Source organism: Pan troglodytes, chromosome X, assembly GCF_028858775.2.
Source record: "Pan troglodytes isolate AG18354 chromosome X, NHGRI_mPanTro3-v2.0_pri, whole genome shotgun sequence".
NCBI classification, from domain to species: domain Eukaryota; kingdom Metazoa; phylum Chordata; class Mammalia; order Primates; family Hominidae; genus Pan; species Pan troglodytes.
In genome coordinates, this window is record NC_072421.2 from 61,033,825 (window position 1) to 61,061,504 (window position 27,680).

At 36.9% G+C, this 27,680-nt stretch overlaps 1 protein-coding gene across 24 annotated transcripts in view; it reads right to left on the reverse strand.

Annotated features, from left to right (window-relative positions):
• SPIN4 (spindlin family member 4) overlaps positions 1-27,680 on the reverse strand; it is a 342,780-nt gene that overhangs the window by 111,757 nt on the left and 203,343 nt on the right. For 20 of the 24 annotated variants that reach the window (XR_010154943.1, XR_010154945.1, XR_010154946.1 and 17 more), the window contains one exon: positions 10,975-11,058. The exons of 3 other annotated variants lie outside the window; for them this stretch is intronic. Coding sequence is in view for 1 of the 21 variants with exons in the window: in XM_063804939.1 (XP_063661009.1) it covers positions 17,834-18,583 (750 nt within the window). In the remaining 20 variants the exon portion in view is untranslated. Of the gene's footprint in view, positions 1-10,974; positions 11,059-14,996; positions 20,318-27,680 lie in introns of those variants that run through there. One more of the 24 variants, XM_063804939.1, reaches the window with a different exon arrangement.

A 27,680-nucleotide genomic window follows, 5' to 3' on the forward strand; every position in this document is an offset into this window, starting at 1 on the left:
CTCCTCCAAGCTAAAGGAGCATGTTTTAACCCAATGCAAGGAAGCTAAGAACCTTGAAAAAAGGTTAGAGGAGTTGCTAACTAGAATAACCAGTTTAAAGAGGAACATAAATGACCTGATGGAGCTGAAAAACACAGCACAATAACTTCTTTCATACACAAGTATCAATAGCCAAATCAATCAAATGGAAGAAAGGACATCAGAGATTGAAGATGAGCTTAATACAATAAAGCATGAAGACAAGATTAGAGAAAAATGAATGAAAAGGAACAAACAGAGCCTCCAAGAAATATGGGACTATATGAACAGACCAAACCTACATTCGATAGGTGTACATGAAAGTGATAGGGAGAATGGAACCAAATTGGAAAACACTCTTCAGAATATTATCCAGGAGAACTTCCCCAAACTAGCAAGACAGGCCAACATTCAAATTCAGAAAATACAGAGACCACCACAAAGATACACCATGAGAAGAGTAACCCCAAGCCACATAATTGTCAGATTCACCAAGGTTGAAGTGAAGGAAAAAATGTTAAGGGCAGCCAAAGAGAAAAGTCAGATTACCCACAAAGAGAAGCCCATCAGACTAACAGCGGATATCTCTGCAGAAATCCTACAAGTCAGAAGAGAGTGGGGGCCAATATTCAACATTCTTAAAGAAAATAATGTTCAACCCAGAATTTCATATCCAGCCTAACTAAGCTTCATAAGCGAAAAAGAAATAAAATCCTTTCCAGACAAGCAAATGCTGAGAGATTTTGTCATCACCAGGCCTGCCTTACAAGAGCTCCTGAAGGAAGCACTAGATATGAAAGGATAAACCAGTACCAGCCACTGCAAAAACACACCAAATTGTAAAGACCATCGACACTATGAAGAAACTGCAACAACTAACGGGCAAAATTACCAGCTAGCATCATAATGACAGGATCAAATTCACACATAACAATATTAACTCAAATGTAAACTGGCCAATTAAAAGACACAGGCTGGCAAATTGGATAAAGGGTCAAGACCCATTGGTGTGCTGTATTCAGTAGACCCATCTCACATGCAAAGACGCACATAGGCTCAACATAAAGGAATGGAGGAATAATTCCCAAGAAAATGGAAAGCAAAAAAAAGCAGGGGTTGCAATGATAGTCTCTGATAAAACAGACTTTAAACCAATAAAAATCAAAGAGACAAAGAATGGCAACACATAATGGTAAAGGGATCAATGCAACAAGAAGAGCAAACTATCCTAAATATATATGCACCCAATACGGGAGCACCCAGATTCATAAAGCAACCTTGAAAAAGGTTAGAGGAATTGCTAACTAGAATAACCAGTTTAAAGAAGAACATAAATGACCTGATGGAGCTGAAAAACACAGCACGAGAACTTCGTTCATACACAAATATCAATAGCCAGAATAATAAAGAAGAAAAGAGAGAAGAATCAAATAGACACAATAAAAAAATAATAAAGGGGATATCATCACTGATCCCACAGAAATACAAACTACCATCAGAGAATACTATAAACTTAGAGACTGAGACTCCCACACAGTAATAGTGGGAGGCTTTAACACCCCACTGTCAACATTAGATCAAAGAGACAAAAGGTTAATAAGGATATTCAGGACTTGAACTCAGCTCTGGACCAGGTGGACCTAATAGACATCTACAGAACTCTACGCCCCAAATCAAGAGAATACACATTCTTCTCAGAAATGTATCACACTTATTCTAAAATTGACCATACCATTGGAACTAAAACACTCCTCACCAAATGCAAAAGAACAGAAATCATAACAGTCTCTCAGACCACAGTACAATCAAATTAGAACTCAGGATTAAGAAACTCACACAAAACCACACAACTACATGGAAACTGAACAATCTGCTCCTGAATGATTACTGGGTAAAATACAAAACTAAAGCAGAAATAAATAATTTCTTTGAAGCCAATGAGAACAAGACACAACATACCAGAATCTCTGGGACACAGCTAAAGCAGTGTTTACAGGGAAATTTACAGCACTAAATGCCCACAGGTGAAAGTCGGAAAGATTGAAAATTGACACTATAACATCACAATTAAAAAGGCTAGAGAAGTAAGAGCAAACAAATTCAAAAGCTAGCAGAAAACAAGAAATAACTAATATCAGACCGGAACTGAAAGAGATAGAGATACGAAAACCCCTTCAAAAAATCAATGAATCCAAGAGCTGGTGTTTTGAAAAGATTATCAAAAAAGATAGACTGCTAGCCAGACTAATAAAGAAGAAAAGAGAGAAGAATCAAATAGACGCCATAAAAAATAATAAAGGGGATATCATCACTGATCCCACAGAAATACAAGCTACCATCAGAGAATACTATAAACACCTCTATGCAAATAAACTAGAAAATCTAGAATAAATGGATAAATACCTGTACATATACACCCTGCCAAGAACAAACCAGGAAGAAGTCGAATCCCTGAACAGAAGAGTAACAATTTCTGAAACTGAGGCAGTAATCAATAGCCTACAAAAAAAAAAAAAAAAAAAAAAACCCAGGACCAGATGGATTCACAGCCAAATTCTACCAGAGGTACAAAGAGGAGCTGGTACCTTTACTTCTGAAACTATTCCAAACAATAGAGAAAGAGGGACTCCTCCTTAACTCATTTTATGAGGCTAGCATCATCCTGATACCGACACCTGGCAGAGACACAGCAAAAAAAGACAATTTCAGGCCAATATCTCTGATGAACATCGACGCGAAAATCCTCAATGAAATACTGGCAAACCGAATCCAGCAGCACATCAAAAAACTTATCCACCATGATCAAGTCGGCTTCATCCCTGGGATGCAAGGCTGGTTCAACATATGCAAATCAATAAACGTAATCCATCACATAAACAGAACCAATGACAAAAAAACACACAATTATCTCAATAGATGCAGAAAAAACCTTCGATAAAATTCAACACTCCTTCATGCTAAAAACTCTCAATAAACTAGGTATTGATGGAACGTATCTCAAAATAATAAGAGCTATTTATGACAAACCCATAGCCAATATCATACTGAATGAGCAAAAGCTAGAAGCATTCCCTTTGAAAACTGGCACAAGACAAGGATGCCCTCTCTCACCACTCCTATTCAACATAGTATTGGAAGTTCTGGTCAGAGCAATCAGGCAAGAGAAAGAAATAAAGGGCATTCAATTAGGAAAAGAGGAAGTCAAATTGTCCCTGTTTGCAGATGACATGACTGTATATTCAGAGAACCCCAAATACACAACTTCAGCAAAGTCTCAGGATACACAATAAATGTGCATTCCTATACACCAAAAATAGACAAACAGAGACCCAAATCATGAGTGAACTCCCATTCACAATTGCTACAAAGAGAATAAAATACCTAGGAATACAACTTTCAAGGGATTTGAAGGACCTTTTCAAGGAGAACTACAAACCACTGCTCAAGAAAATAAAAGAGAACACAAACAAATGGAAAAACTTTCCATGATCATGGATACAAAGAATTAATATCATGAAAATGGCCATACTACCCAAAGTAATTTATACATTCAATGCTATTCCCATCAAGCTACCATTGACTTTCTTCACAAAATTAGAAAAAAAAAACTACTTTAAATTTCATATGGAATCAAAAAGGAGCCCATACAGCCAAGACAATACTAAGCAAAAAGAACAAAGCTGGAGGCATCATGTTACCTGACTTCAAACTATACTACAAGGCTACAGTAACCAAAACAGCATGGTACTGGTACCGAAACAGATATATAGACCAATAGAACAGAACAGAACAGAGGTCTCAGAAATAACACCACACATCTACAACAATCTGATCTTTGACAAACCTGACAAAAACAAGCAGTGGGGAAAGGATTCCCTATTCAATAAATGGTGTTTGGAAAACTGGCTAGCCATATGCAGAAAACTGAAGCTGGGCCCCTTCCTTATACCTTATACAAAAATTAAATAAAGACGGATTAAAGGCTAAACGTAAAACCTTAAACCATAAAAACCCTAGAAGAAAACCTAGGCAATACCATTCAGGACATAGGCATGGTCAAAGGCTTCATTACTAAAACACCAAAAGCAATGGCAACAAAAGCCAAAATTGACAAATGGGATCTGACTGAACTAATGAGCTTCTGCACAGCAAAAGAAACTATCATCAGAGTGAACCAGCAACCTACAGAATGGGAGAAAAGTTTTGAAATCTATCCATCTGACAAATGGCTTATATCCAGAATCTACAAGGAACTTAAACAAATTTACAAGAAAAAAACAAACAACCCCATCAAAAAGTGGGCAAAGGATATGAACAGTCACCTCTCAAAAGAAGACATTTATGCAGCCAACAAATGTATGAAAAAAAGTTCATCATCACTGGTCATTAGAGAAATGCAAATCAAAACCACAATGAGAGACCATCTCATGCCAGTTAGAATGGCGATCATTAAAAAGTCAGGAAACAACAGATGCTGGAGAGGATGTGGAGAAATAGGTACGCTTTTACACGGTAGGTGGGAGTGTAAACTAGTTCAACCATTGCGGAAGACAGTGTGGCGATTCCTCAAGGATCCAGAACCAGCAATACCACTTGACCCAGCAATGCCATTACTGTTTATATACCCAAAGGATTATAAATCATTCTATTATAAAGACACATGCACACATATGTTTATTGCAGCACGATTCACAACAGCAAAGGCTTGGAACCAACCCAAATGCCCATCAATGATAGCCTGGATAAAGGAAATGTGGCAAATATACACCATGGAATACTATGCAGCCATACAAAAATGATGAGTTCACATCCTTTGCAGGGACATGGATGAAGCTGGAAACCATCGTACTCAGCAAACTAACACAGGAACAGAAAACCAAACACCGCATGTTCTCACTCATAAGTGGCAGCTGAACAATGAGAATACATGGACACGGGGAGGAGATGATCACACACCAGGGCCTGTTGAGGGGTGTGGGGCTAGGGTATGGATAGCATTAGGAGAAATACCTAATGTAGATGATGGGTTGATGGGTGCAGCAAACCACCATGGCACGTATATACCTGTGTAACAAACCTGCACTTTCTGCACATGTATCCCAGAACGTAAAGTACGAAAAAAAAAAAAAAAGATGCAATAACCTATTTGGGAGCATGAGAGAGGCTGCTAATATGAAAATCTCTATTTTCTTAGTGCTAATGTCCGAAAATGCCAAATTGTACAAACAGTTATAGTTTACTTCACCACACATATTTGCACATTAATATTTTTCTAACATTGACTTCCATAAAAATTGAAACTGTTTTTTTTTTTGAGGAGTTGCACTCTTGTTGCCCAGACTGGAATGCAGTGATGCGATCTCAGCTCACTGCAATCTCTGCCTCCCGGGTTCAAGCGAACTTCCTGTCTCAGCTTCCTGAGTAGCTGGGATTACAGGCATACACCACCATGCCCGGTTAATTTTGTATTATTAGTACAGATGGCGTCTCACCATGTTGGTCTGGCTGGTCTCGAACTCCTGTCCTCAGGTGATCCACCCACCTCAGCCTCCCAAAGTTCTGGGATTACAGACATGGGATGAGCCACCACGCCCAGCTAAAACATTTTTAATTATTAAAAACCATATGTATTTTTTAAAGTACATTTTACTTCATGTCATTTGTATTTATATTCACCCCAAACTGTAAGCACAGAACATCTACAGTTCTTCATGAAATATCTTTTAACTCTGTTAAAGAATGATGTTTGAGTAAGTGGGATGACGTAAAAGGCAAAGATCTTGTTTTCACTTCACTGAAAAGCTAATGCAGATAACAGAAACCCTATCCTAAAGCTAGTGGATTAAATTTCTACTGTTATTCAGCACTTACTATTCAGACAATAATGACATTTGGGAGCATCTTAATCTAAACAAGTACTTAGCATTACATCTCCCCTGGGTCAACAGTCAAGGGTATCAGAGTTAAACTGTGTTACTGTAAATTAATGGAAAATGTAACTGCACTTTGCTGAAAGATAAATGTCCAATAAAGGCTGCATAATAAAAAAAAAAAAAGACTTAAAAATGTTATAGAAGCCGGTCGGGCATGGTGGCTCATGCCTGTAATCCCAGCAGTTTGGGAGGCCAAGGCAGGTGGATCACGAGGTCAGGAGATCGAGACCATCCTAACACAATGAAACCCCATCTCTACTAAACAAAATACAAAAAATTAGCCGGGCGTGGTGGCGGGTGCCTGTAATCCCAGCACTTTGGGAGGCCAAGGCAGGTGGATCACGAGGTCAGGAAATCGAGACAATCCTAACATGATGAAACCCCGTCTCTACTAAACAAAATACAAAAAATTAGCCAGGCGTGGTGGCAGGCGCCTGTAGTCCCAACTACTCGGGAGGCTGAGGCAGGAGAGCGGCGTGAACCCAGGAGGCGGAGCTTGCAGTGAGCCAAGATCACGCCACTGCACTCCAGCCTGGGCGACAGACCGAGACTCCGTCTCAAAAAAAAAAAAAAAAAAAAAGTTACAGAAGCCAAGAAACTACCAATGGTCAAACCTAAAATAATCTAGGAATCAAAAACTACCAATGGTCAAACCTAAAATAATCTAGGAATCAAAAACTACCAATGGTCAAACCTAAAATAATCTAGGAATAAAATAATACAAATAATATTGTGGTTTTAATTTACATTTCTCTAGTGGATGGAACTGGAGGCCACTATCTTTAGCAAACCAACGCAGGAAAAGAAACAAAATACTCCATGTTCTCACTTATAAGTGGAAGCTAAATAATGAGAACACATGGACAGAAAGAGAGGAACAACAGACACTGGAGCCTACTTGAGGGAGGAGGCTGAGATGAGGAAGAGGTTCAGAAGAAAAAAATGTTGAGGCTATGCTTAGTACCTGAGTGACAAAATAATGTGTACATCAAACCTCCAAATTATGAGTTTCCCTATATAAAAAACCTGCACATGTACTCCTGAATCTAAAATAAAAGTTAAAATATGTAAAATACTGCTACTAATGGATTACATCTTAAATAATAAAACAAGTATCCATAAGTCCATACTGATATAAACACATAATTGAATGAATAAACAAATGAATGAATGAGAGAAGAGATTAGCTATTCCTTACAGAAGAGCTTCAGTTAATAAAGAAATAGGAAAATTTTTTTTTTTTTTTGAGACATAGTCTCACTCTGTCACCCAGGCTGGGTGCAGTGGCGCAATCTCGGCTCACTGCAAGCTCCGCCTCCCGGGTTCACGCCATTCTCCTGCCTCAACCTCGCGAGTAGCTGGGACTATAGGCACCCGCCACCACACCCCGCTAATTTTTTTTTACTTTTAGTAGAGACGGGGTTTCACCGCGTTAGCCAGGATGGTCGTGATCTCCTGACCTCGTGATCCACCCACCTTGGCCTCCCAGAGTGCTGGGATTACAGGCCTGAGCCACTGCATCCAGCTGCCAGGAAATTCTTTTATAGAAAATTAATCATTACAACACCAAAGTAGTGATTGTTGTAGGCAAGATCTTTAGATGAATACTAAATTTAGCAAGTGACTTTAAATCAGCTATTATAAATCTGTCCAAAGAACTAGAGAAAATCCCATCTAAAGAATTAAAGAAATGTATGAGAATAACGTCTCATCAAGTAGTATATCAGTAAACAGATATAAAAAGAAACCAAGTAGAAATTCTAAAGTTGAAAAATATAAGAACTGAAATTAAAAATAAACTGAAGAAGTTCAACAGCAGATATAAGCAGGCAGAAGAAAGAATTCGTGAACTGGAAGGTAGGACAATTGTGATTACCCAGTCTAAGGAACAGAAAGATAACAGAGTGAAGAAAAATGTACAAAACTCCAGAGACCTGTGAACACCATCAAGCATACCAAAATATACATAATGGAAGTCTGAGAAAAAGTAGAGAGTGAAAGAAGCATAAAGAATATTTGAAAAAATCATGGCTGAAAACTTCCAAAAATCGATCAACATTAATATATACATCCAAGAATCTCAATGAATTCCAAGTAAGATAAACTCAAAGAAAAGCACACCAAGACATCATAATTAAACTGTCAAAAGACAAACATAAAGAGAGAATCTTGAATGCAGAAAAAGAAAAATGACTGATTGTATATGAAAGATTCTCAGTAAGATTAACAACCGATTTCTCACCCAATACTGTGGATGACAATGGGATACCTACCATATTCAAAATACTGAAAGAAAAAACATGTGAACCAAACATTTTATATCCAGCAAAACTTACAAATGAAAGAGAAATAAAAACATGTCCAGATAAACAAGAACTGATAAAAATTTTTTACTATATCTGCCTGACAAGAAATACTAAAAAGAGACTTTTAGGCTGAAATGAAACAATACTAACTGTAATTTGAAGACCATGATAAAATAAAGAACACTGGTAAAGGTAACTGCATGAGGAAATATAAAAGATGAAAGAAGTATATTTTTTGTTTGTAGCTCTGTGTTTTATCCTACCTGATTTAAAAGACAAATGCATAAAATAATTATAAATCTGCATTGATGAGAAAATAATGCATAAATAAAATATTGGTATGATAAAATCATAGAGGATGGGGAAGAGAATGGAAATATATAGAATCAACAATTTTGTATACTATTGAAATTAAATAGAAATGAAACTGAACTAGACTATAATAATTTAATTGTAAACACCAGAGTGACCCAGAAGAAAATAACTCAGAATAAATAATAAATAAAATGACAAAGGCATTAAAAAGTTATACTAAGGGCCAGGCGTGGTGGCTAATGCTTGTAATCCCAACACTTTGGGAGGCTGAGGTGGACAGATCACTTGAGGTCAGGAGTTAGAGAACAGCCTGGCCAACATGGCAAAACTGCATCTCTACTAAAAATTACAAAAATTAGCGGGGCATGGTGGCATGCCTGCAATCCCAGCTACTCAGAAGGCTGAGGCAGGAGAATTGCTTGAACCGAGGAGGCGGAGGTAGCAGTGAGCCAAGATTGTGCCACTGTACTCCAGCCTGGGCGAGGTATACTAGAAAACATCTATTTAACACAAAAAAAGCAGTGTTGGAAGAATAGATAAAATGAAAAATAAGACATATAGAAATCCAAAGAAAAATAGCAGTAAATACCAACTTGTAAATTACCAAATTAATTGTACCTGGATTAAACACCCTAATTAGAAGGCAATATTGGTGGAATGGAATTTTTAAAAAGATACAACTATATGTGATCTACAGAAGACACAATTTAGATTAAAAGATATAAATAGGTTGGAAGTAATAGGATGGGAAATGATACTAGGCATACAGTACTCAAAAGAGAGCTGTTTTATTTTGTCTGATATTTATAACAGACAAAATAGACTTAAGACAAAAATTGTTAGTACAGATAATGAAGGGCATTGTATAATGATAAAACGGTCAATCAGGAAAATGTAGCAATTATGAAAATATATCACACTTAACTTTAAAGCCCCCAAATATAATACGTAAAACAAAAAATGATTAAATTGAAGGGAGAAACAGACAATTCCACAATAATAGTTGGAAATTTAAATTTAGTCACTGGTTAACTTAAGAAATTTGCAGAGCCTCAAAATATTGCCTCCAAATTATTTACTAATTGCTAGAAGTTTTAAAAATTATTTAATACTCCTCACAAGAAGTGGAGCTTAATTCTAGTCTCATTGAGTGTCAGCCAAAGTTAGTCACTGAATTTCAAATAACAGACTATGAAAAGGGAGAAAAAAAAACCTACCAAACTTTAAAGTGGAGAAACCACCTCAACAAAAGTGATCAACATTAATATCACCAATAAGTTATGCTGACATCGTACAATACCAGATATTATGCAATGAGAAAGACACATCACTTCTGTGATACTCTTATAAAAAATCTGTAACTCCCCTCTAGTCATGAGAAAACCACCAAACGACTTGAAATCAAGAGACATTATAAAAAACAACTAATGAATGCTCCTTAATAGTGCCAAGGTCATAAAAGACTTTAAAGCTTAAAAAGCTGTCACTGATTGGAGGAGACTAAGGCAACATGAAGAATAAATGAAATGTAGTACTGACTCAAGTCTTGAATCCAAAACATAAAAGGACATTAGTGCAAAAACTGGGAAAAGGTGAATAAGAACAATGTTGAAGTACTTACATTATCAGATTCTAAAATATAGTATGAAGCTACATTAGTCAAGACAGAATGCCATTATCACAAGCATAGAAAGATAGAGCATTAAAACAGAAAAGAGTACAGAAATAAAAACACATATATGGTTCATTGATTTTTGTAAAAAGCACTAATATAATTCAGTGATTAAATGAAAGATTTTTCAAATGGTCCTGGAATAACTAAATATCTCTATTGAAAAACAAACTATGTTGTTACCCATGTATCTATTGACTGATCTACCTATTTATCTGGACACATACCTGACACCATAAACAAAAATTAACTGAAAGTGGATCAAAACATAAACGTGAAAGTTAAAGCCATAATGTTCCTATAACACAAATAGAAGATTATCTTTGCACCTTTGGATTATGAAACAAATCTTAAAATGCCAAAAAAAACCACACTTGATCACATTTAAAACATTTGCTCATTGAATTACATGATTACAAAAATAAATAGGCAACACACAGACAAGGAGAAAACATTTACTGTCTCTTTCTCTCTCTATATATAATCTTTATGTATGTATGTACATATACATATACATATATCTGACAAAGAATGTGATGTCAACAAAATGAAAGAGTAGGCAGCTCTAGGCTCTCATCCCTCATAGAAACATAGAATAAGTGGATACTTTTGGAACAAGTTTTTTCAGAATTCTGAAAATCTGTCAAAATTTACAATAACCAAATGAACTCTGAAGAAAGAAAAAAAACCTCTTCAAAACAGTAGGAAGTAATGTGATGATTTTACTTACTCTTTTCCCACCCTCTTCCTGGCACAATAGTAGTCTTGGTTCAGAAGCAAGGACAGCTTGCATTCCCAGTGTGGCACCCTTTCCCTGGTTCCAAAGTAAGAAGAGTAGAATTATTTCATATGGTTTTTCTAACTTGTCTGGGCACTACGTGGATGACTGACACAAGGCTTTCATCTTTGTTTTACCTAAGTCAAACTCAGGCCAGAAAAAGAACAAGCATTGCTTAAAAACACTGAAAGTCATACAATCCTCACATGTCTGAAGCAAATGACTGTAATAGAAACAAACAGTAGATTGCTAAGGCAAAAATCTGGGAAGAGCTTTTTTACTTCCTACAGTATTAAGCTGACAAATTTATGAAGAATAATTATGATTCTCTATTATTGGATGCACATTGTATAAGTTATAATTTGTGACAACATAAAGGGTGGAAAATGGAGCTGTATAGGAGCAGAGATTTTGTATGTTATTGAAGTTATGTGGGCATCAAATCAACTAAATTATTATAAATTTAGGATGTCACATATAGTCCCCATATTAAACAAAATGTCTAAAAATCTATATACAAAAATATAAGAAGAAAATCAGTTCATAACAAAAAAGCAACTATCAACATTAAAGAAAGCATTAAGGGAGGAAAAGAGGGACAAAAAATTTCTAAGATATACTTAAACAGCAAAATGGCAAAGGTAAATCTTTCCTTATCAGTCATTACTTTAAATATAAATGGAATTAACTCTTCAATCAAAAGACATTGGTTGGCAGAATGCATTAAAATGTGATCCAACTATGTGCTGTCTACAAGGGATTCACTTTAGATATACAAGACACAAATAGGTTGAAGCAAAAAAAAAGGAAAAAGATTTTCCTTGCAAATCTACAGCCACTGTAACAATATCAGACAAAGTAGGCATAAAATCAAAAAAAGCAAAAAAAAAGACAAGAAATGTCAATACTTATTAGTAAATGGATAATTCATCAAGGAGATATCAAAATTATAAAAATAAATATACTAACAACAGATACCCAAGATATATGAAGCACGGTTTCACAGAATTGAAGTGAGCAATAGACAGTCACACAATAACAGTTGGAGATTTCAATTGAAAACATTCAAAAATGGATAGAGCATGTAGGAATAAGGTCAATAGAAAATAGAGGATTTGAACAACACTACAAACAAACTAGACTTGACAGACTTATAACACCTCACCCAACAACAGGAGAATACATAATCTTTTCAAGTGCACATAGAACATTCTCTAGGATAGTACACGTTAGGCTACTAAACAATTCTCAACAAATTTTGAAAGATTAAAATAATACAAAGTGTTTTTTCTAATTACAATGGAATGATGCCGTAAATAAGTGACAGAAGAAAAACTGAAAAGTCAGTGTGTTATATATTCAAGATACTGTGTCTTTTGCTCTATGTAATTATATCCCAATAAAATTATATATATATATATATAATTTGCTATGTTGGTACTATGAAATCATCAACTTAGAAACCCTCTTGCTTGTGTAACATAATGAAGATTAATATCAACTTCTATGAAATGAGCTCTCTCTCTGTCACCTGAATTAACAGTACATATGTACCCCTGTGACCCTTTAAATAACATTTATCACATTCTTTTTACGTTGTTATACAGGGTTTTATACCCATCTTTTGCCTCTGCTATTGCTTTAAAGGCAACTTTTTGTCTCTGCTATTGATTTGAAGGCCATAAAAGAACATATAAAAGACCATGTGTTATTCATCTTGGTTTCCCAGCATGGCACCCAGAAAAACATCTTGCACATTTTGTCAGAGGATCCTGGGTTATTATTTCATAAATAAATGAATGATTAAATAAACAAGTACTAATCAAAGTAATCATACCAGAAACCCGATTTATGAGAAGCGCTAATGTCACTTCCTTTTGCAGTTATCTAGATGTCTTTAAAAATGAACCTAAATCTTTTATGGTATGAACAGTCAACAAGAGAATGAAGGATGCATGTGGAAAATTTGTGAAGGAGAGAAAACATGGATTCTTTACATTTTCAAAAGTCCTGAATATAGGTCATACAGTTAAAAGTAAACCCAGGGCTAAGCATGGTTGCTCACACCTGTAATACCAACACTTTGGGAGGCTGAGGCAGGTGGATTGCCTTGAGCTCGAGTTCGAGACCAGCCAGGGCAACATGGCGAAACCTCATCTTTATAAAATATCAAAAATTAGCTGGGCATGGTAGCTTGTGCCTGTACTCCCAGCTACTCAAGAGGCTGAGGTGGGAGGATTGCTTGATCTTGGGAGGTCGAGGCTGCCATGAGCCATGATCGCCCACTGCACTTCAACCTGGGTGACAGAGCAGGACACTGTTTAAAAAAAAAAAAAAGAAATCCATACTTAGAATTAATTAGTTCAGTGAAATAGCCAATTTACAGATAGCAAACTTTTTTCTATCTTTAAAGAAAATATTTTGTCCAAACAATAGACAATGTAGACATTTCACACTTCATTTACTTTTTTGAGCCTATTTAGATACAGACTAAAATGGAGAAAAAGTATGATCATTGTACACCTATACTTACTTATCTAGCCCTTATTCTTGTGTTTTTTTTTTAACTGACTCTTAAAATCTTGTCCGTTCCCGTACATTAACTCTCTGATTTTTGCAGATAACTCATAATCCTGGAGGCCTTTGATTACTACATAGTCAGTTTCCTTACAAAATTAATCAGCTACAATGTTAACTCTCCCTCACAATGCACCTTAATATTCATTTCTAAAATTATTAACTAAAAATTTCTGTCTGACTTACTCCTGTAATCTTCTAGCCAGCATTCTTTGCTCTAGTCTCTGACATTTTTGCCATATCATTTCAGAATATACAGTGGAATTCTGAAGCTATGTAGGCTTGAATGTTCATTTTGACTTCATCTATCTCACTTTCATATCCTCAATCTATAGGAGTCAGAACTAGGGTCAAATCTTGCTCTGAGTGGCACATTGTGGGATATCCCCAAATTCCTATGAGACAATATAAAGCCTAAGGGCCAGGGATGTAAGAATGGTGATGGCTGTCTTCCTTACTCCTTTAGGATGTATGCTCTAAAGCAGTAGTGATTTTGTCTAGATAGTTCACTGTTCTATCTCCCAGCCCCAACCATCATCAATGGGAACAATATAATGCATGGTTCAGGACTTAGGGCCTAGTGGGAGAACAGGAACTAGGAAGCAATAATATTTATGTATGTTGTTGTTATCATTGTCTAAGAAAGGAAGATTTTTGTTTGATCTGCTATGTCCCAAACACTTGAAACAATAGCAGGATTAGAGTTAGCCTCCCTCTGAGTGTCAGAATGTGGAATAACACCAAAATCATAGTAAGACAACATAAGGCCTATGTCTGGCCTAAACATCAGGGGTGGGTGGCGGGTATATGCCTCCCATTAACAAGAAAGCAAGCTCTGTGAGAACTGAGATTTTTGTCATTTTAATTGAAACCTCAGGGCCTCAGTTAGGGCCACGCCTCTCTGCGTATCAGGAGTGGTAAAAGTGCCTGAAACAGTAACTAGCATTCTAAGGTCAGTCCTATTGGTTGTGTTGTTGCAATCTGTTTTTCCACTGGAGAAACACAGATCCTTACAACAAAACATAAAATAAACTCCACATGGTTTAAAGTTCATCATTCATGGGGAAATTTAAAAAAAAAAAACACATAAAAATCAATACTATTATCAGTTATGGTGATAATATGTAGTAAAAACATAAAACATGGGCAAGAATCATACCAAATTAATTACAGTGTCTGCCTATTCAAAGAATGGAAGTGGGATGGTACTGGGAAAGATATTTATTATCTGTAATTTTCTGACTGTTTAATAATATATATCTCTATCTATATCAAATAGGCCAAAATGTTGACACTTATTAATTTTGGGTGGAGGTGAGAAAATGTTTGTCATATCTTTCATACTTTCCTATATTTTGATTTAATTTTGATAAATAAAATACAAAGATAATTGAAAATACCATTATAGCTAATTATTTTATTACAATGTTTTCAGAATTAGATCTAGGTGACATAAAATACACAAAAGCATAAAGCCATCTGAATAGTACAGTCAACAAGCAACAACCAGTACAATCAGCAATAATAGAGAACTTTTAACTTTGTATGTCACAGAGAATGTATATACCTTTTTAATAAAAAGCCTGAATAAACCAATAACTATTAAAGAAATCACAAAGCTGATTAAAAATCTACTATTAAAAGTGTCATCAGGATTAGATTGTTTTACACTTTGTCCTAGCTAACTTTTAACAAACAAATAATTCTAATGCTATTTAAATTATTCCAGACCACAGGAAAAAAATTGAAAACTCACATATTCATATTTTTTTAAAGCTAGCACAACTTCAATAACAAAACTTGATAAAGATAGCATCAGAAGGACAAAATACAATTTTACTTTGGAATGAAAATGCAATAATTCTAAATTAAATACTGGTAAATAAAATCCACTCATGTAGCAAATCATTATTTCACAATGACCAAGTAGTATTTGTTCCAGAAATACAAGTTTGGTTCCACATCAAATACCTACCATTCTAATTCATTACATCAACAAATTAAAGAGAAAAAAAATCATACAATTTTATCAATAGATGCTGAAAAGGCATTTTATAAAATTCAGGAACCACTTCTAGCAATAACACTATAAAACAGGAATAGCGGAAACTCTTAAACATGTTAATGACTACCTACTAATAACCAAAAGTAAATGTCATACTAATAGGGAATACTATTCCCTATTAATATTTTGCATTCTTACTTCCATGAAAATTAAAAACAAGACAGTCACGTCTGTCATCACTCTTCAACATTGTTTTGAAAAATCCAGCTAATGTAACAGTAATCAGTATAAACATTAAGAGGAAATAAAATGATCTATATGTTCAGGTGAAATAATTTCATATCTAGAAAACCCAAAATATTATATTCTTAAAAATCTACTGTAATTTCAATGATTAAATAAGCTCATTAGACAGAAGATAAAAATACAAAAATCTATAGGTTGTCTATATTGTCAAAAATAGCTAATTACAAATGAGAAGAAAAAAACCAATTCACAATGTCAAAATATGAAATAAAACTGTAAAAATATTTAGAAATAAATTCAGTTAGCTATGATATACTTACGTGAAGAATATTCCAATAACAAGACCAAAAGATTTCAATGATGTACGAAGACTCTTGAGTGCTAAGATTTAATATTATTAAAGAGCCCTCTAAACAAACATGCGGGATTTTAATTGTGATGTCAGCCATCATAATTAGAATTTTATTAAAATTCTGCATTTCATTTTTTCACATGAAAAAATGAATGTCTAGGACATATTATATAAAGAAAAAAAAACTAATGAAGTGGGACTTGCTTTATCGGATTCTAAAACTTACGATGAAGCCACTATAATTAAATCATGATATTGGCTCAGAAATTTGAAAATGGGTAACATTTTAAATAAATGTCACAATCAGATATCCAATGTGAACAAAATGTTATAGCTGGATCCCCATCTTACACCATATACAAAAATAAATTTCAGATGGATCAAACATTTAAACATTAAAAATAATAAAGTTATTAGAAGAAAATATAGGTGAATATTTGTATGACTTTGGGTGGGGGCATCCATGTGATAAAAAAAGGAAACCAAAATCTATAAAAGAGATAAGGGTCTACCTAAAAAGTTTAAAAATTTTAAAGGAAAATATATCATCAATAAAGTCAAGATGAAAACGTCATAACACATTAGAGCTACAAATGATTAATATGCACTATGTAGTAAGAATTTCTACAAATTTATAATGAAAAACATCAATAGATACATGAGCAAAGGGTAAGAACAGGCAAATCAGAGAAAAATCCAAACAGAAACAAGGACAGCAACAACAAACCTCTTTGAACTCAGACAAAAGGCAATTAAACTAACAAGCAATACAATGCAATTTTTAGCCTTTCATATTTTCAAGCATTAAAGAGTGCTGGAGAGGACGCTGGAACGGGCGCTTTCATTTTGGATAGTAATCTTGTAATATTTCTGAAACATATGCCTACATAGTATTTCTGGGAATCCAACCTATATAAATAAAAGCACCAGTATGTATTACAGCAGTGTTATTTTGAAAAAAAATAAAAAAAGGAAATAAAAGATGATCAATAACGAAATGGTTGAATGCCTTTTTGGTACATCAACAAGTACTGCGTATTCAGCTGTTAGAGTAAGGGAGGGAGGGGGAGAGCAAGAGTGCAAGAGAGTAAGAGTGAGGGCCAGAGAGAGCCAGAGAGAGCAAGAAAGACTGAAGCTACTGATAAGAAGATATATCATCTATATGTCAAGTGAGAAAAGCATGTGGCTTGCATTTTTACAGAAACTACTAGAACATACTTTCTGCATGAAGATGGGGAAAATAGGTGGAAGGATGTACTTCGCATCCTCAACACTTGTTTTCTGGGAAGAAACAAGGTAAGGAAAGGAAGGGGTAAGGACGGGGTGTGGGTTTACACCATTAATTTTTCTTAATCTATTTTTGCATTGTTCCAATGGTTGCAAACACTTTTTAATTTTCTGTTAGCACCCAATTTAACTGTCAAGTTACAGAACAAGGCAATATCAAAAGTAGCAAAGTACACTTGAGGCAAAATTGTGAAACTAGTCAAGGTAAGATTTGTTGGCACAATAAAATTTATCCACTTTCCTGAATTTCTGACACCTAAACTGTTCTCTGCGTTCACAACTACGAGAACACAAAATAATTCACATCTAACAGATCCACAACTTCTCTAAAGAGCACAAAGAATTTAAGGAGTTTTCACCAAACCATAGACATAAATGTGAATATCATCATCAAACTTAATGAAGTAAACAGATGGCTTCGCCACCACTTGATGTATAAAAATGCCAGTTCTCTTGGACCCGTCATCTTTGGCATGCTCCACCTGCTTGCCCACGAGACTGTCGACCACCTCTCCAGGCTCCTGTTCTGCTGTAGGGAAATAATAGTTGGAATCTGGAATAATGCGTAAGTCACCATCTTTGTAGTCATCAAGCAGCGTGTACATATAGAGAACAGGATCTTTCTCGTAGGTGATGTAAAACCAAGTATCCATCACAGGAGCTCGCGCCAGGACCATACCCTTCCATTCATCCTTGGTACCATGTTCACCTTCAAACACATGCTCCACTGCCTTGCCAATCAGGGAATCTGCCAGTCGTGAATCGATACGAGGAGTTGGCACTCTCTCGGGAAGGATCTCTAGCGCTAAAACTCTCTTATCGCGGTGCAGTTCTAGTCCATACACACTATCTTTGCCATCATATTTAATGATGTAAAGAGTGGGCTTCACGGAAACCTGCTCGAGCACAGTACCCTTCCACTGCTCCACTGGCTCGTTGCCTTCCTTCCAGCCGTGTTGAATGCGGCAGCCCACGATGTTCCTACGAGTGAGGAAAGTGGGCTTGCGCCGTTGCTTCCTGTGGGTGTGCCTTTTCTTCATCAGGTATGCGGACACGCCATCTACCCCCATCGGAGGCACGGTTGGAGGAGACATAGCTCAGGGATTAAGAGGGCTTGGGGAAAGCTGCTGCCCTGGTCGATTAAACTGACAAAAAGTCAACACTATGCAATATGATATATATATTTTTTGCGATCTCAAAGACCTGGTCTGTGCTCCCTTCTCCAAGTGCAAGGCTCTCACCAAGGTTTTGGCAGAAACGCTCGAACTCTAAGCGTGAGCACTGGGACAGCGTGTGCCTCTCCACAGTGCTTTCCTCTCTCGCCCTAGAAGGGTTACTGCAGCAGTGGCGGCTGACGTAGAGATGGCGGGCTCGCGAGTGCTGTTCGTGCCTTGCGTCCGCCCCAACCCCGACCCCAAGTCCCCGAATCGGCCACTTAGCTGTTGTCGATGCTGGTGCGGCTGCGGCACGGCGGCAGAGGAGACGACGGGGACGAAAGGCAAGGAGTAAGAGGGATGGCTGCAGCGGCAAAGGCGCAGGCGGCGGCAAGTCTCTGGGGAGTCCGCGCGGCCTGGGCTTCGCAGCGCTAGCTGGCTTGGCTTCACTCTGGCGACCGGGTCTTTGCGGCGCAGGGAACCCGCCCCCTCTGAGCCCGCCTGAGCCTTGGCCCCGCCCCCAGCCATCCCGCCTTCCGCTCTGCGGGCGGCAGCCGGGCTGGTCAGCGCGCGTGCCCGTGTTCAGTTTGTATTGACACACGCGCCCTCTCTTTCATTTCCTCCTCCGCCCCTCGACCGTTTCCCTCAAACGCCAGCCAGACAGGCCGACTCCCCTCCTCCTCCTTTCTGGCGGTCTGCTGCCCGCCAGCCTCCTACACAGTGGCTCCATCTGCTTTCTGTCTTCCAGGAATTCCTCACTTAAAAAAAAAATGTAAAACACACGCACACCCAGAAAGAGTTTGTGCATACAAATTATTTTCTTTCAGTTTAAGATATTTAAGATGAGAATAAAAACCCTGTGTACAATTTACAGACCACCATCTTAATCCAAAATCTGTTTCATATTTTCTACCTGATCATTTCTAGTAATTATTTTTAAATTTTTTTTTTTTTGTCAGAATGTAAAGGTCATGTACTGACATTGTGGAGATCTTCTAAAATTCAGTGAAATAAAAGACGAAACTACCATTAATTTTACCATCCAGACTGCACCAAAATGTTAACAATACTGTTTTCTCTCCTATTAATAAACCTGTACTTATATTTTATAAAATTGGGAGCATATTTCATACTTTTATAACTTGTGTTTTTCATGTATATCATGAACATTTTCCAAGGTTGTTAAATACTCTGAAAACATGATTTTTAATGGTAATATTAAATATTTGTAATATTCCTTTTGATAGTCCACTATTTATCCTACATGATCTATAACATAAGTATAAATAAAAACATTTTACCTTCATAAATGGATTTATTGTCTAAACCATTTTTTAAAAGAAGATTTAATGACATGGAGAGCTGCACATGAGATGAGTACAATGAAAAAGCAAAATATTGAAACAATATTGCGGTCTTAATTTTGTAGAGAGAGAAAGAAGGGATTTTTTGTGCATATATTTGTTGTTTTTCTGATTATGAAAGTGCTGCATGCTTATATCGAAAACCTGCAAGAAAAGAAAGTGTCCATAATTTCACTTACCTTAAGTCACAGAGCTGCTATGAGGATTAAATGAGAATGTCTGTAAAGCTTTTAACACTATATCCCACTTACAAGATGACATTAAAATCCAGAAGAGTCTAGGGTTCTCATTTTCATTCCTCTACTCTTCGCTGGTGAAAAGAGAAAGCGTCATATAATCATGAGTAAAAAAGGCAATTAATTCACCTGGAAACAAAACCGGGGCAAAAGCTGCAAGGTGTCAATACTGGTTGCCTGAACATTTCATTACCTTCCAAGTCAGTGACAGAGAGACCTAGTCCTCATTCTGTTTAATAGCTGGTCACACAGAATGTGTAAGGATCCTCCAGTTCACCATGTTTCCCAGGCAAAGGACTTCAGAGGTGGGATAATTCTTTAATGCCATATTACAAGATAGTAATTCCAAGGAAGAAGGTAAACTACATGTATGAACAGTTATTTCCAAACACTTAGAATGACATCGTGGTGTATATATATTCACACATATACACAACCTACACATTCATACTCAAAGTCAGAAGGTGAACGTATGTAAATGTTATGCCATTATGTTCCACAAATAATGTCTTCCAAATAATTCCCCAGACCAAGACACACCAAGCACTTTTTGCTCAGAAGAGCAGTTGACACATGAAAGAAGAAGATGACCCACAGGGCACACAAATGCAGGGAAAACAGTTTCCTCAGGCCTTTGGTTACATCCTTCAAGGGAATTCTTGCTTACAACCCGACAAAGTGGCCTGAAGAGACAAAAAAAATTCTAATACCCTTTCTTCTCCAAAATTATGATTCTAATATTCAGACCATTCACTAACATATAGATTTAAAAGGCCTTATCATGCTGATATAATGTTCACTTTGTATGACTCCCACTGGACAATAAACTTATTCAAGAAGGGATTTTTATCTTGCATCCCAAATACCCTACACAGAATAGGGACTCAATAAACATTTGTTAAATGAATAAATAATTGCTTTCAGCTGCCCTGCCCCAATGCAAAGACATCTTCCACAGTGAAACAAGTAGTCTTACACAAGCTTTTGAAGACTACAGTTCTGGCAACTCAGGCTCTCCCTCAGCAATTTTATCCTTTTAAAACACCTAAATCACTGACCCTGTGAATACATGTGCCCATAAGTCTGAAAATGCTTAGGAGAAAACATTAAAGCAAGGGGTGGGGCAAGCTTTCATCAACCTACATGTGTGGATAACAATAAAACTTACCTCAAAGTGTAAGTGTGAGGATTAAATTAGATAAATACACACAAATCTCTCAGCACATGAACTGGTACATAGTAAGTACTCAGTTGTCTCCTAACTAGTCATCTCCTGAAAGAAGTTATTTTGTCTTATTACATCTTTTTACAAACCACCCAGCTCATACCCCACCTCTAAACCTTTCCTCTATTTTACACTCAAGGCCTCTTGGCCAGGGCTTGTGAATCAAGGAGGGCTATGGCATGATTTGTTCCTTATATCCAATTTCAGAGCAATATTTCAAATACTGGAAGCTTCTGGAAGATTGACTTCTTAATAAATAAACATTAGTGAAAATTAATTTGGAATACTCAGTGTTAATTTATAATTGGAGGGGTGGTGGAGGGAGGTATAACTATTGTTAATTCCAGTGTGCACAAAAGATTATAATGCATGCTATAAAAGAGGTACAACTGAAGCACTAGGGGACCCAAAGGAGGTAGTGATTTTTTATGGCTGGGGAGATCAGCAAAGACTACTTGAATGTCTAAAATAACAACAAAAGAAGATATTCAGAGGGTGGCAGTGTAGTGAGGTATTTTCAAAGAGCTCAAGGAACGACATGGAGGGTGAATGGTTACAGGATATGTGACAAAGTAGTCAGGAGTTTGTGACAAGAGCACAGAGTTCGTTGTGATAAGGAAAAGGGGGTATAGTTTGTGGTGTGGAACAAAGTTAGTCAAAAACCTCAAAGTTGAGAACTGATATTTCATCCACTGTTGGTGGAAGTAGCTGACATTCCAGTTCCCCTAACAGTGTAGTGTTGGCGTTACCAAGCAGAGAGCTGATCTTCCATGCTTCATCTGACAGAAAACAGGCAGTGTTTTTATTCCCCTGGAAGACAAATACTGGTGATGCTGAACACAGAGCTGATCTACTACCTCTCTGGCAGAAGCAAATGGTACTCTGATTCCCCTGCCAGGATAGTGTCAGCAAGGTCAAATGGTAAGTTGCTCCACCACATTCATCTGGTAGTGTGAGGTAGTGCTAGTAATTGTTATGATACACTCACACCCCATATAAACCTGACAGCAATGAGATTGAATACAGTAGAGCAAGTCAGGGCTAGTCAGCACTCTGGTTCCCTATACCCCTAATGTCAGTGAAAACCAGTGAGTAGCTGACCTTCCATCCTCATCCACAGTCAGTGAGACAGAACAAAGGGAAACATGATGCGACTAGATGGTACTCAACTTTCCCTAAACCTTTTGTGTCAATGGGTCCCAGAGTTCAGATGAGCCCCCACTCCCACTTTGAGGTCATAAGATGCTATGAGCCTGTAACCCATTATCACCACGAAGGTGTCAGCAAATTTGGGATGGGAGCTGAACTTCTGTACTGCCCATGTGCAATGAGGCAGTGTGAGTTAGTGCTGCATTTTTTCAAAGGTTGTGTCAGGGGAACCTAACAGAAGAAGCTGAACATATATACAAAAGCAGCCCTTCAGCCACAAAACAATAGGGGGGGCTCTCCAATAAAAAGGTTACAGAGAACACAGAGTCTCATGATATAAAATTAAAAAGTGACTAAGATGCAATTAAAAAAAATCATACAAGGAACAAGGGAAATCACAACTTAAAAGAGACAAGACAATTAACAGGTGCCCAAAACAGATAAAAAATCGATGTTGGAAATATTTGAAATAGATTTTAAAGCAGCCATCATTAAAAAAAGTGATTCAATAAGCCCAGGCATTGATGAATGTCTTTAAGTATCAAGAGCATTCAGGGAAATATGACCTCACTGAACTAACTAAAGAAGGTGCCAGTAACCAACCCTAGAAAGATGGATTTGTGTGACCTCTCAGAGAATTCAAAATAGCTGTTTCAAAGAAGCTCAGTGAACTTCACTGAGAAGCAATTAAGAAATTTATAAGAGAAATATAACAAAGAGATTGAAATAATAAAAAATCAAACAAATCATAGAGGTGAAAAATATAATGGATGGAATTACAAATGCATTATGGTATTACAACAGTAGATTTGATCAAGCAGAAGAAATAATCAGTGAGCTCAAATACAAACTATTTAAAACTATACAATCAGGCCGGGTGCGGTGGCTCACACCTGTAATCCCAGCACTTTGGGAGGCCGAGGCGGGTGGATCGTGAGGTCAGGAGATTGAGACCATCCTGGCTAACACAGTGAAACCCCATCTCTACTAAAAATACAAAAAATTAGCCAGGCGTGGTGGCGGGTGCCTGTAGTCCCAGCTACTTGGGAGGCTGAGGCAGGAGAATGGCGTGAACCTGGGAGGCAGAGCTTGCAGTGAGCTGAGATCACACCACTGCACTCCAGTCTGGGTGACAGACTGAGACTCTGTCTCAAAAAAAAAATATATATATATATATATACATACATATATATATATGTGTATATATATATATACACATATATATATAATCAGAAGTGACAAAAGAAAAGAAGAATTAAAAGCAATGAAAAATACTTATTAAACCTATGGGATAGCCTCATAAGACCAAATGTAAGAGCCATTGGCTTTAAAGAGGGCATAGAGAAAGAGAAAGGGGTAGAAAGACTATTCAAGAAAATAATAATAATAAACATTCCAAATGTAGGAAAAGACACAAATATCCAGGTATAGGAAGATCAAAGGTCACCAAGCAGATTCAACCTACTACTGCTACTGTAAGGCATATTATAATCAGATACTTAAAAGACAAGGACAAAGATAAGATTATAGAAATGGGGAAAAAAAGCAAATAACATATAAAGGACCTCTGATACATCTAGCTGCAGGTTTCCCAACAGAAACCTTTCAGGCCAGGAGGGAGTGGGATGACATCCAAAGTGCTAAAGGAAAAAAACCTGCCAGCTAAGAATACTGTACTTAGCAAAGAATCCCTTAAAAAGGAAGGAGAGATAAAGACTTTCTCACACTAACAAAAGCTGAAGAAATTCATCGCCACCTGACCTGTCCTACAAGATGTGCTGTAGTTCTTTAATCTTTAAAAAGGACATTGATATGCAACAACAACAATAAAAAACAGTTGAAGGTTAAAAAAAATCATTTGTAAATGTAAGTACACAGACAAATTCAGCATACTCTAATGCTGTAATTGTAGTGTATAAACCACTCATACCTGTAGAATGAAGAAAAAAAGACAAATCTATTAAAAATAATAACAACTACAACAATTTGGTTAAAAAATAGGCAAAATTAGAAGATGTAAGGTGAGATGACAAAAAGTAAAAATGAGGGGTGGATGGATTTAAAGTTCAGAGTTTTTTAGTTTATTTTTCCTTATTTTCTTTGTGATCAAAATTAAGTTGTCATCAGTTTAAAATAATTTGTGATAAGATTTTTTGTAAGCCTAATGGTAACCACAAAGCAAAAACCTGTAGTAGATACACAAAAAATAGCCAGGAATTAAAACATACTACCAAAGCAAGTCAACCACAAAGGAGGACAACAAGAAAGGAAGCGAGGAATTACAAAACAACCAGAAAACAAGTAACAAAATGGAAGTAGTGAGTCCACTAGTAGCATGGAATATAAATGGACTAAATTATCTAATTAAAAGACACAGAGTGGTTGAATAAATATTTAAAAACTTAACTATACGCTGCCTACAAGAAACTCCCTTCACCTATAATGACACACATAGACTGAAAGGGAAAGTACGGAAAAAGATATTTCATGCAGACGGAAACCAAAAATGATAGATGTTAAATCAAAACAGTAAGAAAAGATAGAGAAGGCCATTATATAATGATAAAGGGGTCAATAGAGCAGGAGGATATGAAAACTGTAAACATACATGGCCCAACAATGGAACTCCTGGATACATAAAGCAAGCATTAATGGTCCTAGGAGAGATAGAATGTGATGTGATAATATTAGGGTGCCTCAATATACACTTTCAGCAATCAACAGATTATCCAGATAGAGAATCAACAAAGAGATATTGAAGTCAAAGTGCACTCTAGACCAAATAGTCCTAACAGATTTTTTTTTTTTTAATTTCACCCAACAGCTGCAGAATACACATTCTTCTCAACAGCACAATAGAACATTCTCCATGAGAAACTATATGTTAGGCCAAAAAACAAGTGTAATTTTTTTATTGAAATCATTTCAAGTATTTTTTTCTGACCATAATAGAATAAAACTATAAATAAATAACAGGAGAAACACTGAAAACCTTATAAATATATAGAATTAAACAAAATGTTTATAAACAACCAATGAGTCAATGAAGAAATTTAAACGGAAATTTGAAAATTCATTGCAAATGAAAATAGAAGCACAACACAGTGAATCATATGGGATACAACAAAAGTGGCTCTAAAAGGGAAGTATATACTGTGGGGTCCAACCTGCAGACCCTGACTCAGCAACAGATGAGAGATGTACACTGACACAGATATTTTTCCTGTCAGTGTGGCTAAGGGGCTTCTGCTCCTAAAGCTGCAGCATCAGCCCAATAAGCCTGCAAAGTTCGCATTTCTTTAATACAGGTTAAATGACAATGGTCTCAAGTAAACACCACTAGAGGGTAATTAACATTGCCAACCCCCTGAGTAGAGAGCAATCATGCACCCGTGGGTAATCGAAGGTTGGTCTTAGGACCACATGAGTAAACATGCTATTTAGATAAACTCCCCCACATTCCCTTGTTATTTGCTCTTTTGCTATCAACTCAAGGTAAAGAGGATTAGGCTGCTTTCAGCCACATATTTTACTGAAGCTATGCAAATCTCCAGCCTTCCAAGAAAGTTTGCTTCTCTTTTCTATAATTTCCTCTTACAATTTTTCCCACCACCCTGACTGAACTCCTACATCTCCCCCTTTTCTGTTTTTTGCATTAGGCTTTATTAATTGAAGAGTGCAGATGTGTGCAGCAACAGGTGTGTCAGGCATGGTGGTTACTGCTCTTATTCTGGCTTTGCATCCTAGAATTAGCAAATAACATAAGACAAACATGAGTATAATCAGCAACATTCTTTTCCAATCAAGGAGTGACCCCCAGGACAGGGGTCTATCCAGGAGAGGTTATCTTGCACACCCTTCCATATGGCTGTTTGTTGGATGTGTAGATCTATGGTGTGAAGGGATTCTAAAATTTTAGTTTTAAGTTGCTTTACATCTGCTGTTAAATTGTCATGAAAGTTTCCCCAGAGGTGTTGTTTCACCTCATCTCAACTATTTGTTGATTGATTCCATGGTAGAGAAGTGACACAGATATGTTTATGCCCCTAGTTGCAGTTTAATTGCTGTAGGAATGCTAGCGCATCTTTTCGCTCCCCGACATATTCCAAGGCAGCCTTGAGGGCTTACAGACATGCTGCAAGAGAAGTTCATTCGACACATTTTTGGCCAAATTATCTACAAAAGCAGCTGGTTGTACTGATTCAGTAATAAGTGCTACAGCCACACTAGCAGTTGCTAGGATGACTATGGCTGAGACTATAAAGGCTATAAGTACGCCTATGAATCTTTTGGGTCTGACCTGGGACAGGGCTTGTTCTAAGGTGGCAAGGGCAGAGGAACCTTGCCAATCGCGTGCCAAATTGACTGGTAGGAATGCCTCAGATTGTCTCCTCAATATCATGACACTGGTAATATTTCAATTAGATATATTGTAATTAGTGATACATGAGGCAAACCAAGCCTGTCTCTGCACCCGGGTCACAAACATGGAACTTGGAGGTGTAATAGAAATATTGGTTCCCATAAGGAAATCATATGGATGGGTAGTGCAAATCAGGCACAGATCAGTGTTATTATGAATAAAGGTTATAGTATAGTTGTTACTGGAATTATGATATATCCCATGCCAGGTGTCAAGGGAGGTGCTAAGATGTCCCAAGTGCCATAAAGTGTCTTGGGGTGGCATGGACTTTACTTGAGGTCTAGGATATCCCATGCCCTGATCAGCCCAAATCATAGGGGAATGGGACAAGTCTATGATACTCTTATTGATGCCATGATGGATGAGGATATCAGTAAGGCTGCCCTGCAAATGGCCGTAGGGGTTCCAGTCTAAGATGTTATAATTGCCTAACTTGAGGCTACGGGCCTGTTCCCCATGACAGACCTCCCAGCTAAAGTGGAATCCATTACTTTCCCAGCTTTGTTCTTGAGCACAGGAAGGAATGTTTGGGAAAGTGGCATTGATTGCATTGCCCGGTTTGAGGCTACCTGCAGCTAAGGCTGTTAATGCATTTCTTTTGCCACGATGTAGCCATAATTGTGTTTGGGCAGGTACACAG